General features: G+C 43.8%; 1 protein-coding gene across 1 annotated transcript; it reads left to right on the top strand.

The window, feature by feature from the left end:
* The first annotated feature begins 1,703 nt into the window (after positions 1-1,703).
* Positions 1,704-18,605, top strand: Spty2d1 (SPT2 chromatin protein domain containing 1). Its single transcript, XM_021198869.1, has 6 exons — positions 1,704-2,053; positions 9,307-9,421; positions 10,171-11,703; positions 12,794-12,962; positions 14,357-14,434; positions 15,646-18,605. The coding sequence occupies exons 1-6, from the start codon at positions 1,994-1,996 to the stop codon at positions 15,737-15,739; spliced, it is 2,049 nt and encodes a 682-aa protein (XP_021054528.1). The 5' UTR covers positions 1,704-1,993; the 3' UTR covers positions 15,740-18,605.
* The last annotated feature ends 251 nt before the right edge of the window (positions 18,606-18,856 follow it).

Genomic DNA, 18,856 nt, shown 5'->3' with positions numbered 1-18,856 from the left:
CACCTTACGCTGGGCCACACCTTACGCTGGGGCCTATATAAGGACACTGGAAGAAGGATCACTCTTTTTTGCCTGAACTTACTTGCTAGCAGATCTGTTGGAACTCCCACAGAAGAGCAGCCGAGATGACTACCCTCGTGGGACTAAGTGCTAGATTCTTGGACTTCCCAATCATAGTTGACCACCATTGGACTACAAACTGTAAGTAACCACAGTACATTCCCTCAGTATAGAGACATTCCGTAAGTTCTGTGACTCTAAAGGACCCTAACACAGATAGGGAGTCTGCCTTTCCCTTACTGAATTACCACAAACAGCAGCAGTAATTTAACATTAGCTACTATGCATCTTCTCTCTCTCTCTCTCTCTCTCTCTCTCTCTCTCTCTCTCTCTGACACACACACACACACACACACACACACACACACACATTCATTACTACTATATAGTTACTGATAGTTTGATAGGTACACATTTACAGCAGCTCAAATGAGCTAATTTAACATATGGAAGAGTCATGCCCTGTTTATAGTGGTGCACAACTAAGTTCTGGGATTCTACGGAGCCCTTACTAATATACAGGCAAAAACACCCACACACATTAATATAAATATGTATGTATGTATGTATTAAAAAGCATCTATGAGTAACAATAAAGCATCTATAAAAGGAATATTATGTTGAGTTAGGCAGAGTTCTTAAGATATCTGAGACTGAGGAAGAGGAAATTTTCTACACTGCCAGCCAGTGATGGCACAGGCCTTTAATTCTTGCACTTGGGAGGCAGAGGCAGGTGGAACTCTGTTTGAGGCCAGCCTAGTCAACAGAGTAAGTTTCGGTACCAGAGCTACACAGACAAACCCTGTCTTGAAAAAGAAAGGCAAGGCAAGGCAAGGCAAAATTCTAGGAGGAAGGCAGGCTTCATCTTGGTCTGAAGTGGAGCCATTCCAATATGGGAGTTCACATCAGTTCACAGAATAAGGTCTATTGGATACACTCACCCTTTCAACTGTACAAAACAATGGTAAATAATGCAGCCACCCCCACAGTCCAGTCTAGGGGTATTTCCATCACACTAAAACGGTCCGTGGCCCATTCCCACCCCCCAGTACCAGGTATACCTAGTTATTCACGTCTACTTTATTGAATCGAAATGACCAAGTTCGAGATAACGCAAAAGGAAGTCAGGCTAGGCTCCCGCTGAAATGCACTGTGTTCTGCAGTGCGTCAGAGTCAAGTTCTGCTTGGCCTGTGACTAAAGTCTTCGCTCATGCCCTAGGTTTTTAAAAGAACAGCAGGTGCCTCCAGGAGATAACTGGCATCCCAGGGACAGGATCCTTGTGCGCATGCGTAGCTTCGGGGCTCCGGCGACACGAAACCGAGATCCCTTGCTCCAGACCGGTCGCTCCAGCTGTTGGAATCTGTACATCCACGCGTGACACCTACAGAGCCCAGATCTAGAAGGGGGTCCGGTGCCTCCTCTTCTCCACCCCGCCCGCTCCCCCCCCCCCACCGGTTCTCGCACGGAAACCCTCTCTCGCCGCGAAGATCCTCAGGCTGACCGCTCTCCCCGCCCCCTTTAGCCACACCCCCTAAACTGCCATATTGCGACTGATTGGCCGGTAAAAGCCTCAGTCCCACCCATTTGAGCCGACGCCAACGGCCACGTACCCGTTTTCCGTGTCTTATCCCCGAAAGCGGAAGTTGCGCAAATACTTGCTAGCGCTGCGGAGGCGCTGAGCGTGTGTGTGAGTGTGTGAGTGTGTGAGTGTGTGTGTGTGTGTGTACACACATACACATACATCGTATTCGGCTGCAGCGCGGGGGCGGTACACGGCATTAGAAGGCGCCGGAAGTGTCGGTGTTGAGGGGCGGCGAGAGAAGGGCCACCACGGCCAGCCAGTCAGTAGCGCTCCAGCTCAGCGAGAGGCGAGACTCGCATCCGCCGCGTCCCGAGTCCCCGGCCCAGCCGGGCTTTTCTCTCCGGCCGGACATGGACTTCAGGGAAATCCTCCTGATCGCTTCCAAAGGACAAGGTGTCAACCACGTACCGGTGAGTCCCCGGGGTTGCTGTAGGAAAGCCGGGCGTCAAGTTCGCGTGTGGTGGGTGGAACTTCTCGGGGAGCGTCTGTCGGCCTCGGGGAACCCTGAACCGCGCACGCCCTCTTCTGGAGTTTTAGCGGAGATGTGGGTACACGGGAGCTGGGGATGGAGAAGGGAGAGCTTTCTTGGGGTCGGTTTCGCCAGCTCATGTGCCCTGAAAGGTAGGCTTTGCGGCTTTCGGTGGTGTTGTTTTTTAAGAGTTGCGCAAAGTCGGGGGGGGGGGGGGATAAGCCGCGCCTGACTGAGTACTGTGAAGCATCAGTAGCGCCTGGCTTCGAATAAACTTCAGCCCCTAAATTGAGGACCAGTATAGTCAGGAAAGTCGGGGACTTTTAAGAACTTTAAGGACTTCTCTCCTGATAGCCTTTGGGTCTTTTTAGCGGGTCGAATACGGATTTTCAGGTGAACGTTTTGTGATTTCTTGAAAGCGTTCGCTGGTTCGTGGCCCCACCCACTGAACCATAGACGGTATCACCTGCCAAGGAGGTCTCTTCTGCTGGAAAGAGTTCAGGGCTTTGCAGGAAATCCATAGCCAGCTGTGAGGTGATCATGTGGGCTGCGGCGTGTTGGTAGACCTTTTATTTGCCGTATGTCCCTTGGATCTATCGATTCCCTGTGCGAACGGGTTGGGCAAAGCCTTTTTCATTTTCCATATCCTAGTAGACTTTCAGATTTTTAGGTTCGGTTTGCTCAGTAGATGTGTGAGTTTGGTGGTATTTTCAGAGGTAAATACTGAAGTGGTCCCACATCTGCTTTCTGGGGTTATACCTGTTTTGCATAAACTAATCATTTCTGGATCACCAGAAGGTACCCACAGAACAGCTGTAAACCGATATAGCGAATTGTGAGACCTGAGATTTAATCAGTAAAGTGTCCAACTTAAAAGAACCTTTTAGAGTCAATCAGTTGGAATTTGAGATCTCACTTGGATCCTGCATTTCCTAATTGTGTATGTTGCAGTATTTTTTCCTCTCTTGTCACTTCCTGTCAAATCCAGCCTATTTTTTAACTCTGGAATATATCTACCTAAAATAATGAGTAAAAGTAGTAATATTTGTATGCATGTACACATATACACACACATATATATTATATATGTGACCAATCATGTCCCATCCTGATAATAACCACTCAATAAGATTCTTCTAAGCCACATCTCATAAGCCTTGCAGGCTGACGTAGTGGGTACAAGCCTTTGTGTATTTGTAGTTTATGCATTTGTAGATTATCTAGTCACATTACTGTTAGGTCTCATAATCATGTTTGCATAATTTGGTCTGTATTTTATCTTAGATTTTCTTGAATCTCAAGAAAGTTTTTTTTTAAAAAAAATACTAGGTTTTTTGTTGTTTTTTTTTTAAGATTTATTTATTTATTATAAGTAAGTACACTGTAGCTGTCTTCAGACACTCCAGAAGAGGGCATCAGATCTCGTTACAGATGGTTATGAGCCACCATGTGGTTGCTGGGATTTGAGCTCTGCACCTTTGGAAGAGCAGTCGGGTGCTCTTACCCACTGAGCCATCTCACCAGCCCCCAAAATACTAGTTTTAATGCCCAAGAATTGTCTTGTGGAAGAATCGGAACCCAGATTTAGAAAGCCAATATCTGGTTGGGTGTAGTGGCTTTAATACCAGCACTACCCCTCCTCCAAGGCCATACCTTCAAATCTTGGTTCCAACTAGGGATCAACTACGCAAACATGTGAGCCTATGGAGGCAGTGTCATTCAAACTACCACAGGTCTCATGAGCCCCTCTCCCACACATAGTGTTCAATTCCATCTTGTATGGGTCTTGTACAGCTTAAAGATTCCTTTTGTTCCTCTTTAAAACAACTTTTAAATTTATTTTATGTGTATGGGTGTTTTGCTTATATGTCTGCACCACGTGCATGCAGAGTCCCAGAGGCCAGAAGAGGCATCAGATCCCTTCCAGCTGGAATTACAGAAAGTTGTAAGCCTCTCTGTGAGGGCTGGGAACTGAACCTTAGTCTTTTGCAAGAGAACTAAGTGTTCTTAGCCACTGAGCACCGTGGTGTGCCACTGCATTGACTTTCACCCAAGGTGTGAAGGCAAATATGCAATTTTCCACTGTTGTGTCCTATTGTTGGAGAGGTCAGAGTTTAGGTTGGGTGTTTCCAGGTTCTTGGCCTCTTCTTATCCAAAGAGTTGAAAAGGGTGTGAGTGAGTGAGTGAGTGTGTGTGTGTGTGTGTGTGTGTGTGTATGTGTGTACACATTTACTAAAGAAACATATTTGCAGCGGAGCAGTAGTGCAGTTTAAAGGCAATACTACTTGACAGCATAAGAGTAAATATAACTCAGGCCCCAGGCTACAGCCTGGAGATGAGCAGCCTGCTTTACTGTGAACACAGTTCTTTATTTGGATTGATGGGTAGGCTCTATAATCATTTCTCTACTGTGCATGTTCCTCTACATCTGATTTTAACCCTGTGCACCCCAGTTATGCAGAAGCATAAGATGGTAAATAGAGATTCTCCTTAAAAGGTTTCTCCTTAAAAGGTTTTCCTCACTGTGCATGCACCTAAAACCATTTCAAGCCTAAATGGCCTTTATAATTGTCAGACCTGGGAACTGGAAATACGCTTGAGTAGAAAGTGTAACTTTGATTGTTAGGTTGGGAAAGTATACCATTGTTTCAGAGATGGAGAGCATGTAACCCATACAAATGGGGGATTGAGTGGTTTTGAGGTTGCTAGGTGCATTGTTTAGAGTGGCTATATGTGTGTGCATTGTATGTGCAAGTAAAGGAACTAGGCTACCAAGGACATTTTCCAAGGGTTTGTAAATAACTCAAAACTAAATAGTGGTCCCACTAAATTGTCTCCTATACTTTTACCTGACTTCACTATCAGTCCTTAAGACATTTTAATTTTTGGAGCATGTTGGATTCTGGATTTTTAGATTAAGGATGCTCAGTTTGTACTAACATTTCCCTTATTGTTCTTGTTTTTAAATGGAACAATCATCTTAATGTTTTAGTTAAAACAAAGGTAGGATTGCATCATGTGTGGAAGTATTAGGCAGAGACTCTTTTTTTCTCAGTGGAATTCTGAAGACAAAAATAACAGCCGATCAGGATGATGTAACCAGTCATTGCCAGTGGCCTTTCTTTTAAAGACAGGGTCTTGTGTAAGGCTGGCCTGTAGACCAGGCTAGCCTCAAACTCTGAGAGAACAGCCAGCCTCTGCCTCCCAAGTGCTAGGATTGTAAAGAACTTGTGAAGAACTGTATGGGCTAGCAAAGGTTTTTGCTGCAGTAGCGACTGCTCTCTGGAAATTGGATCTTGGCCTTCTACTAAGGGCTAAGTAAGTGCTGATGAAGACGTCCTTGCTATCTCAGACAGTTGCTCTCCAGTCCAGAGCAGTACTTGTCAACCGGTGCTTTATGGATAAGGTCTTTAGAAACTGCTGCTGCTCCCTTCTCCACAGGGATTGTTGTCTCTCTTCCCCCATAACACCTTAGAGAATCTCTAAATAATGGTGATAGCAATTAACATTCATTGTGCTGAGCCGGTGCCAGATTCTGTTCTAAGGACTTCACGTGTTAATTAATTTAGTCACAGTAATGAGCATATGAAAGATTTTATTTTAGGCTGAGGCCTAGTGAGGTGAAGAAATTGCCCAAGGCTGCATAGTGAGTTATAGGACTGGTTACAGTGAAACAGAGGATCTGGCCCCGCAGACTGCTTCACAGCAGCCTCTGTTGACTGAGAGCGTGTGTTGAATTCAGCGAGAGAATTCACCATCTTCATAGGCCTCGGTCCTTCTTTAATACAGCTTTAGCCAATAACACTGTTGGATTGTTATGACACTCTCAATATAAAGATGGAGAATTACAAAAACCAAACCAGTAGCATATAGAAACTGGTGGACAACCCTGACCAACCACCTGAACGGGCCCACCTGATCAGGTCTGAGCTCTGAGGCTCAGCGGGACTGGGCCTGGTTAGTACATGCATGGATGGGAAACTGGTAGGCGGAGGATATTTGAAGGCTGTTCTTAAAAGTGTGAGAGTAGTGATTCTCCCAAGGAGGGAAAGGATAATATAGGGAAGGTCAGCTGTAGACCTGTCTCTGGAATTTAGGGAATTCTATTTGAAGTCTGAGCTGCAGGAAAAAGTGTTGGAGTTAGAAAGTTAAAGTGTGCAAATATGTTTGTATTCAGCTACAGAACTTATGCCTAAGCACCAGGAAAGCCCAGTTACTCATTTAAAGGGTGACTTTGTTAGATTTGAATGATGCACTAAGGATTGAACCAGGGCCTCAACATGCTAGCAAGTTCTCTATCATTGAGCTGTGCCCTGTCTCTAACCAAGTGTTTTATAAACCCTTTAATGCTTGGTTTTGGTGTTAACACATAGCCAGCATGAATGGATGCTCTGGGTGTTTTCTTCTCACTGTCCTTTCTGACATCCTGCTGAGCTGGCTTAATGCAAAGAGCTGCTACCTGCATTTGTTCCCTAGCCAATGCCTTGAGAAGGTGTTGAAAACTTGGTTCCCTAGCCAATGCCTTGAGAAGGTGTTGAAAACTTGGTGTGTTGATTAAAGTTAATATATTATTTGGCAACTCTAATCAATAGTCAAGTGGTGTAAAATCATCAGAAGATATATTTTTTCCTGCAACAGCCTCATTTCTCCTCAGGAGCAGTTGGGAGGTGAGTAACATGCTCGTTCTGATTAAGCATCCTTGCTGAGCAAGGTCTCCAGACTACATGCTGCCTCTTAATCTGATCAACTGGGTAGTTTCAATGCAAGGAGTGTTTTTAGATAGCTTGCTGTTTTCTAAATCCGTGGGCTTTAGAATTTCAAATCTTGGCAAACTGTGGTGCCACATTAAATGATAGGAGTGCCACGGTCGTGGGTCGTTCATCGGGGTCCAAGAGTGATGAGACTGGCTTTGCAGGTGAAGAAACTTGTCGGGCAGCTTTTCAAGAAGCCTAAACAATGCAGCAGCCTTGGGCCTTGAATCAGGAGTCAGAATTGATGGGTGCATCTTGATGTGCTGCTGCTATGGCTGTGTATGGCCATCTGATGCAGGAGACATGCCAAATGACTTCTAGAGAATAATACAAAGTGCTCCGACCACAGGCTTTTTAAAAAAAAAAAAAAACATCATTCTCTACTGTGAGTTGGAGGAAATCTTACAAAATCTTCTATCAAAACATATTTTGGTCTGCTTAGAGCCCTTTTTAGAAAGGTCTACGGAGCTCAGTGTTAAAAATATATAATCATATACCCAAGAGAAATTTAAACATACATCCACCTAAAATATCAGAGTAGCATTTTTTATGAAGCCAAAAAATGGAAATAGTCCAGCTGGCGAACAGATAATATGTTGTGTCTCTATGCCCTGTAGTATCATTCAGCTGTTTAAAGAATGAGCTCCTAATAAAGCAACATGAGCCTGAAAACCTTTCCATGTATGAAGAGGCCGATTGAAAAGACTGTCCTGTCAGATGCTAGTCTCCAGAGAAACACAAGTATGAATTGAGGCAGTTATTTTTGGGGTTGGCAAGTCCAAAATTTGTCTGGAAGGCCAGGCAGCCTGGAGTTAATGCTATCTATCATCTTGAGGTAGTTTCCTCTCTGCTGACTCCAGAACTGTTCTGAGGTCATTGAACTAAGTAGGAAACCATGCACATTATGGAAGTTAATCTGACTGCAGATGTTCATTTTATCACTACCATTCTTCCAAGCAGCCTAAGATAAGCACCTGGTTAGATGTTTGCAGCCAAGTGAGCACACAGAGCTGGCTATCACATTGTAAGTTCCCATTTCCATTGGCTGTGTAAACAGATGCATCGTGATAGAATGCTCACTGATGGTTGCCAGACCCATCACTCAAGAGTAAGTGATTCTTTTTGAAGTGATTACTATATTCTGAAACTCTGCATATACCAAAAGATACTTAACTTGTGGAATGCTGCCTATGAGCTGTATGTCTTAGTAAACTTGAATCAGGTGTCACATTCATTGTAGTGTTTCTAGATCTAAAGAGATCTAGAAATTCTCAATTCCGTTTACAAAGATGCAGACTAATTATAGGATCCAATTGTTTCCTAGCCTGGGTGACTAGAAAATAATTGGTGCTGTCTTGGGATTTCTCAGTCAGGGATGAGTCAGTTGTGAACACTGCCATCATGCGGGATTTTCAGGTTGGATGAGGCCTGCCAGCTGCTTTTTTAGTTGACTAATTTACTTGGAACTTGAGCTTGTTTCAAGATACATTGTGTTTGTCAGCCCTGTAGTAAGCAGATCCTTTGGCTCTCCTCCAAGGATGCCATACAAGGATGGGAGATGGGGGTGATAGGCTGTCTGTCATACACAGGATGGGAGAGCATGAGGCGTGGGGGAGGTGATAGGCTGTCATACATAGGATGGGAGAGCAGGGGGTAGGGGGGCAGTGATAGGCTGTCATACGCAGGATGGGAGAGTATGGGTGTGATAGGCTGGCTGTCATACACGCATTTAGAGAGCATTGAAGTTTATAAACTGCTAGCTTTTTCCACAAAGATGGTTTTTACAGCCAACACAGACACAGATTCAGTAGATAAAAAGAGCATCTGTCTTACATAACATAAAGGGTTGGAATATAGCCCAGTAGTAGAGTGCCTGGCATGTATGAGGCCTGGGTTTCTTCTTAAGTTGTAATTTTTTTTTTAATTGCTGGCCCATAAATTATGTCCAAAATGGTCCCAGACCTGAGATTAGGTCTCATTATCATGCTTCTTTAATAGATATTTAAGAGATTGAAGTCTTTTTCTTTCAAGGTTCAAATCATCCTTATTCCGGTTTCAGTCACTTTGTTTATGCAGTTACTTAAAAATCAAAATCCATAAAAATGGTATCTGTGTCTGGGCAGTATTCGTGATCTAGGTATTTCGGAAAGCAGTGGAAAGGAGCCTGTGTAGCAGATTAATATTTAATGAACTTATGTGCTACAGTTGAAGATCACAGAGAAGTGCACTCTTTCTTTAGATCCCTCGTTCTTTCCCTTCCTCTTCCCTCCCGTTCCTCCCTTTGTTTTCTACGTTTTCTGCAGTACTGGCTGGGGATTGAACTCAGAGCTGATACATGTTAGACAAGCACTGTTCCTCTGAGCCTCACATCACAACCCAGCCCCTAGACTATATATTTGTAAAGTGTTGTTGCTTATAGCTTTTATTCTGCTTTTGTTTTTAGAAAAGGTACAGTTTGGCGGTGGGGCCTCCGAAGAAAGACCCAAAAGTGAAAGGTGTCCAGTCAGCAGCCGTTCAAGCTTTCCTTAGGAGGAAAGAAGAGGAGCTTAGACAAAAAGGTATGTGCTTGTGCTGAACATCAGTCTGTCTGCCACCAAACCTCTGTGTGTGTGTGTGTGTGTGTGTGTGTGTAAAAACATCCTGACAGCTTAGTAGTTTGGGGATGTTGTATATGTGTCTGGGTTAACTTTATAGACAAATATGTGTGTGCATGTGTGTAAATGTGCTCATAGGTTGGCTATTTGGATTGTTTTTTCTAACCCCATCTCACCTACCCCCAGGGCTTTGTGGAGCTGGCCACAGTGATATTTACCTGTCATCCCAGGTATTCAACAGGCTGAGACAAGATCATTTATTGAGCTCAGTAGCTTCAGAGCAGCTGGGACAACACAGCAAGGCCTTACTCTTGAGGGAAGGTGGGGACACATGAAAAGGCCTGGTGTATCAACCATTTAACTAGCCATACTATGTCTCCAATTCTTTACCTTGGTCCTGGCATTGTTATATTCATTGATTCATTCTTAGCGGCTCCAGTGGGTGCTGGTGTCCTATTGGCTTGGTATATTTATGAGCCATTTTGTGGATTTTAAGCAAAAGCCAAGTCCCTTACCTGCTTAGTCATACAGAGAAGCTCATATATGACCCACTTGGGTAGGAATTACTCAGTTTTGTTAAATGACTTCCTCATTTGACACAGATCTCTAGAAACCATAACTCAGCATTGAGCTTTGACTGTGGACTGGCATCACATGAGCAGCTGCTGTGTGGAGACTGTTGAGATAATGTGCTCTTGTTTTATTCCTTTCAGCCTTGGAAGAGAAAAAAAGGAAAGAAGAACTAGTGAAAAAGCGAATTGAGCTCAAACATGACAAAAAAGCAAGAGCTATGGCCAAGAGGACAAAGGACAATTTTCATGGTTACGATGGGATTCCTATTGAGGAAAAGACAAAGAAGAAGCAGGTGGTGGAAAGCCACCTGAGCCAGGGGACTGATCAGGAGTATGATGTGGAGGAGGAAGACTTCATAGACTACAATCATGCCGAGCTGGACCAAGACTATGAGGAGGAGCAAGAGCCTCCCAAGGTTGAAAGCAAACCAAAGGCCCCCCTTAAAAGTGCCCCATCACCCATGAACTTCACTGACTTACTGCGGTTAGCTGAGAAGAAGCAGTTTGAACCAGTGGAGATCAAGGTAGTGAAGAAAGCAGAAGACCGGCCCCTGACTGCAGAGGAACTGAGGGAGCGAGAGTTTCTTGAACGAAAGCATAGGAAAAAGAAACCTGAACCCGATGCTAAACTACCTCCACCGGTGTTGAAAAGGGCACCCTCTCATAAAGACATCATGGGTATAAAGCCCAGCAGGGGTGCTGGGGACAGGCAGCTTGCTCCCAAAGGAGTGCCCCTTCCTCCTGCTGAGAAGAAATTCAGACCCAGCACAGCCAGTGAGAAACAAGTAGCTTTGTCTTCACCCAAATCCCTGCCAGGCGAGAGGCCCAAGGTAGGAGCTGGCAGCAGCGCCCAGCCCTCACTTCGGGAGGGTCACAACAGGCCTGTCTTCAGTGGGGCTGGAAAGTCCCACCCCAGCACCTGTTCACCAAGTGTCCCAAAGACTCCTGCTAGCGGGACTCAGAAATCTGCTTCTGAGCACAAAGCCAAAAACCCTCTTCCTTCTCATCCGAGCCATTCCAAGCCTGGGCCCACGCTTCTCCCACACAGCAAAGCTAAGAGTCCAGGTGTCAGACAGCCAGGCAGCAACTCTGGCCCTACTCCTGGGCAGCCTAACCCAGGGACAGCTCGACCCACACTTAGTTCTGGCTCTGGGCCCAGGCGCCAGAATGGCAGCTCCATCTCAGGACCTGAGCAGTCTGTCAGTGGGATCAGAAAGCTGGCCAGCAGTTCACATCCCTCTGGACGAACACTCAATGGCACAAATGGTTCTGGACGACCTGCAAGCAGCTCAAGTGGCCCTGGGCGACCCATCAGTGGGTCTGCTGGTTCCGGGAGACCTGTGGGCAGTTCTGGAGGCCCCAGGCAGCCTGTGAGCAGTCCACATGACCTTCGACGACCAATGAACAGTCTTAGCTCTCCTGGGCGGGCAGTCAGTGGTCCTGGGAGATCCATAAGTGGTTCCATTCCAGCTGGACGAACTGTTAATCCAGGCCCTGGAAGACCAGTGAGCAGCTCAGGACCTGGACGAGCAGTTAGTAACCCAGGCCTCCCCACAAAGCCCAGATGCACTGTTGTCTCAGAAACAATTTCTTCTAAGAATATTATTAGTCGGTCAAGTAATGGACAGATAAATGGAATGAAACCTCTCCTCTCTGGCTACAGACCTGCTCCAGGTAAAGTTAACCCTTATCCTAAAGAATATATTTATCACCGGGCCTTTGGAGAAAGTGCCTAGCTTTATATAATCAGGAACTCTGTAACTACTTTCACAAGCCCTGTAATGTGCTCAATGTTGATAGTGGAAAAGAGGCTTATCTAGGATCCGCTGTTCACAGCCCCCACCTCGTTCAAGAACTTAGTCTTTGCTGCTCTGTCCATTCAGCAGGTGTTTATTGAACACCTCCCCTGTAGCAGCTGCTATTTTAGACTGTCCTAAGTTCTGTTCCTTTTCATGGGTGGTGTCACTTGGCGCTTTAGGAATCTACCTTCTCCGAGTTGAGAGTCATTGACAGCTGCATGCTGTAGGCATTGCATGCCGCACAGGCCCGTGTTAAAGCACTTGTTAGGACCCATGGAGAGGACAAGAAGAAACCTGGGGCAGAATTCCTCGCTTTACAAACTAGAAAGTTGCTCTCAGATACTGGTCTGTTGTTGAGTACCTGTCTTTTGCAAAGTTGTTCTTAAGTTCTTGTTTCTTGTTTTGTTTAGTTTGTTCATTTGGGGGGTAGGGTTTGTTTTGTTTTATGACAGATAGCCCATATTGACCTGGAATTTACTGTGTAGCTGAGGGTGACCTTTAATGTCTAGTCCCCACCTCTACCCCCTGAGTGCTGGGATTACCAGTATATACCAACATTGCTGTGTTGTCCAGGACTTCAGACTGTTAGCTCAAGCTTTCAAGCCTGGAGAAATGAGACTTTGTGCATGTGCAGATTGTTGAATTTTTAAGTGAAATGAAAATTTAATGGGAACTACTTTTGGTATGTTTATTTGGTAAAATTAAAAATAAATGATTCTGTGGCAGTTTGTAACTTGACTCAGTTTCAGAAATTTTACTGATCTCTTAAATCCCAGAAGCCTATATAACTAAGCTAGAAAACATGACAGGGCACAAGGCACACTAAAGTGCCACAGCAGCTCAGTCCCTTGGAGGCTGGAGCCAGCTCGTGTACTCTGCCTTCAGGGGTGCCATCTTAGTGTCAGTTTCTCTGAATCCTAGTGACATGGTTCAGTGTTCTTACAAGTCATGGCGTTTATTCTTAGGTCCTCAGAGGCTTCCCTTCCCTACTGGCTACAAAAGGCCTCGAGAGTATGAAGATGATGATGATGATGAATATGACTCAGAAATGGATGATTTCATCGAAGATGAAGGAGAACCTCAGGAAGAAATATCCAAGCACATTCGAGAAATCTTTGGCTATGACCGCAAAAAGTAAGCTGAAGATTAACCTAAACTAACCTTTATCATCTGTAGGAGAGAAACAGTAGCAATGGATGCCTTCAGTGCTTAGCCAGATCCCTTTGGGTGGTGATGGGTCTCGAAGGGTCTCGTCTTAAAAACTACTAGTGCTGACTACTAGTTTTTAATGTCAGCTCCTCACAGCCTAAGACAACCTAACACAGGGAGAAAAAAAATGATAAGAAAAGGCCCCTAGTTGAGATTGGCCTTTCAGCAAGTCCGTAGTGCATTTTCTTGATAGTTGATTTGGGAGGGCCCCCAGCTCTCTGTGAACAGTGTCACTCCAAGGTTGGTAGTCCTGGGTGCTGTAAGAAAGCTGGCTGAGGGAGCTCTGAGGAGCAAGCCAGCAAGCAGCCTCTGCATCAACTGCTACTTCCGAGTTCTTGTCCATATATAATGGACTTTATATACAATAAAATCAACCCTTTCCTCCTAGGGTTGGTTTTGGTCAAAGCAATAGAAACTTTAAGATAGGGCACACGATAGTTTCTAATGAATTAAGAGTAGTTGATGTTTTTGTAAGTAAGCTGCTTTCTTTAAAACAAAGATGGGGAATGAGGCAGGTTCATGAGATAGAGATAGATGGCTGTGGAGCCAGAGGTAAGCTGAAACTTAGGAAGAGCTAAGTGAGGGCCTGTGTGTAGAAGACAGAGGAGGCCTAGCACACTACCTATGACAAAGCCTTTCCACACCTTTAGAAACCAGCCCATCTGAAAGCATCCAAGACACACAGACCAGTGGGAGGAGAAAGCAGTTGCTGTGGAGCTAAAAGCAGCCAGTGGGCAGCAGCACTGTCTGCTAGCCTTGCCATTAGCTTCCCTGCCTTACTTTGTTTACTGTCAGGAAGGTCTTGTCTCCTGGTAGTCATGAGGTCTAATGAGATTTAGATGAATTTTCACATTACGATTTCAGGATTTAAATTATTAGATAAGTGTAGCTGGTTGAGGACACCTTGAGTTTGGTGCTTTTGCTAATGCTGGGTTCCGGAAGACTTGCCTTGTAGACAACTAAGGCTCCTTTACTCCAATACTCATTTCTACCCACTCTGCCAGTCTCACTCCCAAACAAGGCAGGAGGAATCCTAACACTGAGTAGTTTAGTTGTAATTGTTAGGTTGGTTTTGTTGTAATGAGAGGCTGTAGCTCTAAGAAAACTGAATCTTGCTGGGCAGTTGTGGCACAGCATTTGGGAGACAGAGGCAAGAGGATCTCTGAGTTCAAGGCTAGTCTGTTCTACAGAGAGAGTCACAGGACAGCTAGGGCAACACAGAGAAACCCTAAAAACAATCCCCCCCCCCCCCCCCCCCCCCAAAAAAAAAAAAAAAAAATTGAGTCTCTGTTGATGTTTTAACTTTGCTTTCTTGCCAGATATAAAGATGAAAGTGACTATGCCTTACGTTACATGGAGAGCAGTTGGAAGGAGCAGCAGAAGGAAGAAGCCAAGAGGTGAGCAGGAGGTGACATGATGTGTGGAAACATCTCAAAAGCCTGCAGCTGCCTGGGCCCCAGTTCTCTGGATAGTGGTGCTGCTGGCTGGCTGTGAAGGCTGCGGACAGATTCCCTGCCTTTCTAAGGTTTTCCCATTTGTAAACTAGAATATACTGCTTTTCTCCCTGAAGCTTGTGAAGGTTAGGACAGTATGTAGCCACGTGCTTGCAGTGTGCCCTGTGTGATGTGTAGTAAGATTAGAAGCCTCCCACGTCTGCCATAGGCTGCTTTTCTGTGCCCATCAGACTTGTCTTGGTGTTGGAACTTGTAATTTTGCTACCTCAGGGACCTCATGGGAGTAGATGAGGTTCCTTCCACCTCCTTGTTTGACTGCCCAGTTGTGAGTTCCCAAGAATCTCTTAGGTAAGGGTAACACACTTTGCTTATAGTATTAATAATTCCCTATTATAGAGGAATAGTTTACCTCAGTCCCATCAAGAATATAGACTATTACTAATGAATGAATGTTTCCTTGGTTTTTATACTTAGTGTGTATGTGGAGGGAGGGTCACTTCCCTTACCTTTATGTGGATATCAAGGATCAAACTCAAATCATGATGCTTCTTTATTTTTAAATGTTTTTGAAAAGGATGGGAAGATTGCTCCTTGGTTAAGGAGAACTGCTCTCCTAGAGAACTGGAGTTTAGTTTTCAACACCCATATCAGGTGGCCCAGAACCGCCTTTTACCCCACCTCAGCCCATGGAATCTCTCTTCTTCTGACCTAAATAGACATCTGCACTCATAAGCACATATATAGACTTTTTTTTTTTTTTTTTTTTTAGGGTTTGTTTATGTAGCTCTGGCTGTCCTGGAACTCACTCTGTAGACCAGTCTAGCCTTGAACTCACAAAAATCTGCCTCCTAAGTGCTGGGATTAAAGGCATTCACCACCTTACCTGGCCTCACAATGTTAAGGCTTTTTTGTCATTCTTGTTGTGAAATCTTTATTCTACATTTTTCTGTCTGTGAGCCTGTTTTAAATTGTGTTTGTGTGTGTGTGTGTGTGTGTGTGTGTGTGTGTGTGTGTGTGTGTGTGTATTATGTCCCTGTCACATAGACAGACTCATCAGCCAGTCCACATGAAAGTTCAGTTGAGATACCAATCTTCCTTTTTAAAGTTGTAATTTCATGTATAGTAACAATATCCTTTAAACAATCTCTCTGTAGTTTAAGACTTGGTATGCAAGAGGACTTAGAGGAAATGAGGCGTGAAGAGGAGGAACTGAAACGTCGAAAGGCCAAAAAGCTGAAGCGACACTAGCTGCTGCTGCTGTGGATTCTGGGAGGGACACTGCAAGGATCGCCTGCCTTCAGACTGAGCAAGCCTCTTCCTGGCTTAGATTCACACATGGGCACGCAAGACGAAGGAATACGTACTGTCGTTTGCAGGCTATCATTTGAGTGTACAGTGTTTTCAAATAGTCCAGGGTGGAACCTATAATGGAGATAAGATGCTGGCCATGTGCTCTGTGAAGTTAGCCATTCACAGGTGCCGGCCTTGATCCTGATGAGCTATGCACACTAATGTGGGACCACTCACCAGTCAGCTGATCATTGTTCCTTTGCTACTTCAAAAGGAGAAAGATTGATGTGTGAGTAGGGTACCACCCAGATCGCAGTCTGACTTGTCCTTAGGAAGGGCCTGGCCCTTCTGTGAATGCTGCCAGCAATAAAGTGACCTGTCCTAGTCTATGTTTGAATTGAAAACCCAGGAAAGAGTAGGCTTTATAGATATTATATTAGTCTCATCCTTGTGACTTTGACACAAAATAGAATGAATTATATTGTATTTAGCTTATTTGTGGATTGGATGCTAAGCATTCTTAATTGATCTTAGGTAATAAAAGTTTTAAGTTAAAATACAAATTTTGCCAGAACAAGAATGTTCTTTTCCAGTTTTCCTTTCATGCTTTCTGTTATGTTGATTTTACATGAAGTAGATGAGAGGGCCTTTACTATATGGTGATTGTTTTTTGTTTGTTTAATTCCTTCTTATATTAAAGAAAGATGGTTATTCAGATATTAGATATTTGAAAGGGTAGTTTAAAAATTAGCAAGCAACATATATTTTGGCCCCTTCTGCTTTATTCTCCCCCATTACAATGCTATTGGGGACCCTAAGGTGCCCCTGTACCTCTTGATGTTAATAACATTGCATTTTTAGCTTAAGTTCCTTAGAAAATGTTAATGACCAAAAAGCCAAATGTTTAGTGTATCAGGAATACCACCTTCTCTTTGTCCGCGTTGCACTTTTATTTCTAACTATGCACTGTGAAGAGAATGTTTCCTGTTGGTGTGAAACCTTCTTAAGTTCTATCCTGCTTAAAGCCAGACCTACAGATTTAATGCCATTTCAACCTGGAGTCCATCCAGGCTGATGTATGGTCTGGCTGGAAGGAAGCCATGTCTCAAGGACAGTCAGCAACAGAAAATGAAATAACATGCTAGAGACTAGTGTGGAGGGTTGGGAGCAGCCAGAATTTGGATTGTGGGACAATCCACAATGTATCTGGCTTTCTTAAACTGTTAAGCCATGAGGGGTGGGAAGCCGGAGAGGCTATCCTACAAAGAATTCTTACTTTTCAACAGGTCCAGACTTTATGCATTTGTCCATGATGTCTTCATTCTTAAGCTTGAGTATTATGGGTAATCATGTTTTGCCTTCCTTTGTGGGACCATTTAACCCAGTCCTTAAAACAAACTCGTTTTGAATTGAGTTTCAAACTTTGAGAAAGTGCAAGGGTTTAATTTGAGAGGGTATGGAACACTTCTAACTCTATGTAGGTCTTTATACACTGGTAGCAAAAAGTCTATTAACTTCCCTTTCCTTAGCCCATGGTTAATATAAAGGGAGTAATATTCCACTTGATAAGTAGGTTTGGAACATTGTTATTGCTATCGCTTGTGTGCTTCCCCGCATCTGTGGTTTTCATATTCATACTCTGGAATCTGTCATTGCGGTCAGAGTTACTGGTGGCTGAAAGTTTACTGTACTCAATTTCAGGGTGCAGCTGTTTGCACAGAAAGGCACCATTGTGCTAGATTAAAGTTTCAGAACTTGGTAGAGTGAGGTTGTAATCTCTCATGTATGAATGCACTTCTGTAACAGACATGCATCAACTTTTACATAAGTACTCTTGTGTGGCTCATTAAAAAAACACAGGAAAGATTGTAAGTCCAAATCATGTCTTCCATTTTGCTCTTCTGTATTCCTTGACCACTTAGAAAAAGTTCACAAGCCTTTGAAGAAACAGCAGCAGGCTGTTACTGTTTTCAAGGTTTACAAATTAAGTGCTTGACTTTTAATGTATTCTCTCTACTGTTTTGATTTTCAGATTTTGACTCAATATTTGAAGATGTGCCTTTTATTGGGTGATGTTAATTCTGGAATGTAGTGATGTTGTTTCACAATTGTAATGTTACATGATCATGGGTGTGACATTCTCTAACAGATTATGCGATAAGAAAGTCATTTTCATGGAACTCATGGCTCTGGTTGCACAGTCCCCTTGCTAAAGCAAAGGGCACTCTTTTAAGGCTACTTCAGAACTGGTCTTTGTATTTTCTCTAAGCAATGGATGTAATCGTGTCCATTTAGAGGGTACATGTCACAGGCAGCCCTACGTGTGTGCCATGAGAAAGTTCAAAGACTAACAAAGTCTACAGGAACTCAAAATTTCATTTTTGTAATGGTAACCCCCAAGATTTTCTCCAAGAAATAAATTATTTTGTATTTTATAACTTAAAAGCAGCTAGTAGTGCATTTCCGAGCTATAGCAGGAGACCAAAACGTTTGTCGAAAGAGAAGAAATATATAAAGAGAAACTGGTTGTTTTATTTTCAGTGTGCTGATTAGACTATTTATTTTGTGAGTGAATGTGGTGAAATACATATTCAGGTGTTTACTGTGTGATTAAGAGTAGAATATAGATTTCTTTGGCATTATTAAATCCATGATGTCTTTTACATAATGGACAAATCAAGTATGAAAGAAAAACACCTTGGCACAGCTCGGCTTGTCTCCTGGTGCTGCTGACCTGTAGAAGAGTTTACTTTTGCATATACAGGTGAATGTTTTGCAATTTATGTATACAAGAAATTGTAGGCATTAAAATATTTTATTGATATTTTTACTGGTTTTCATTTATTGATCAAAACTTGAAGCTATTCCTTATCACCCGGAACACTGTGCTAGCAAGGAACCTCTGTAGGCTTACTAGGTTCTAAGGTGAGGCTTGTCCCTTGGACACGCTCCTGCTTGTTGCCTTTTCTATACCTGTGTCTGCCTACCACTGATTTCCCCTCTCCCCTTCCACCTCAGCTAGAACACCATTGTGTTCTCAGACACCAAGTTTAAAAAAAAAAATGGAAAATGGGG

This window comes from Mus pahari, chromosome 1, assembly GCF_900095145.1.
Source record: "Mus pahari chromosome 1, PAHARI_EIJ_v1.1, whole genome shotgun sequence".
Classification (NCBI taxonomy): domain Eukaryota; kingdom Metazoa; phylum Chordata; class Mammalia; order Rodentia; family Muridae; genus Mus; species Mus pahari.
The sequence above is the reverse complement of the archived record's forward strand: the minus strand, read 5'-3'. Positions and strand labels throughout refer to the sequence as shown.

Excerpts from the sequence above, each read along its gene's own strand:
- Spty2d1 (XM_021198869.1), top strand. The coding sequence starts at position 1,994 with ATGGACTTCAGGGAAATCCTCCTGATCGCTTCCAAAGGACAAGGTGTC. Across the intron at positions 2,054-9,306 it reads AAGGTGTCAACCACGTACCG|AAAAGGTACAGTTTGGCGGT; the intron begins GTGAGTCCCCGG and ends TTTTGTTTTTAG. Across the intron at positions 12,963-14,356 it reads TTTGGCTATGACCGCAAAAA|ATATAAAGATGAAAGTGACT; the intron begins GTAAGCTGAAGA and ends CTTTCTTGCCAG.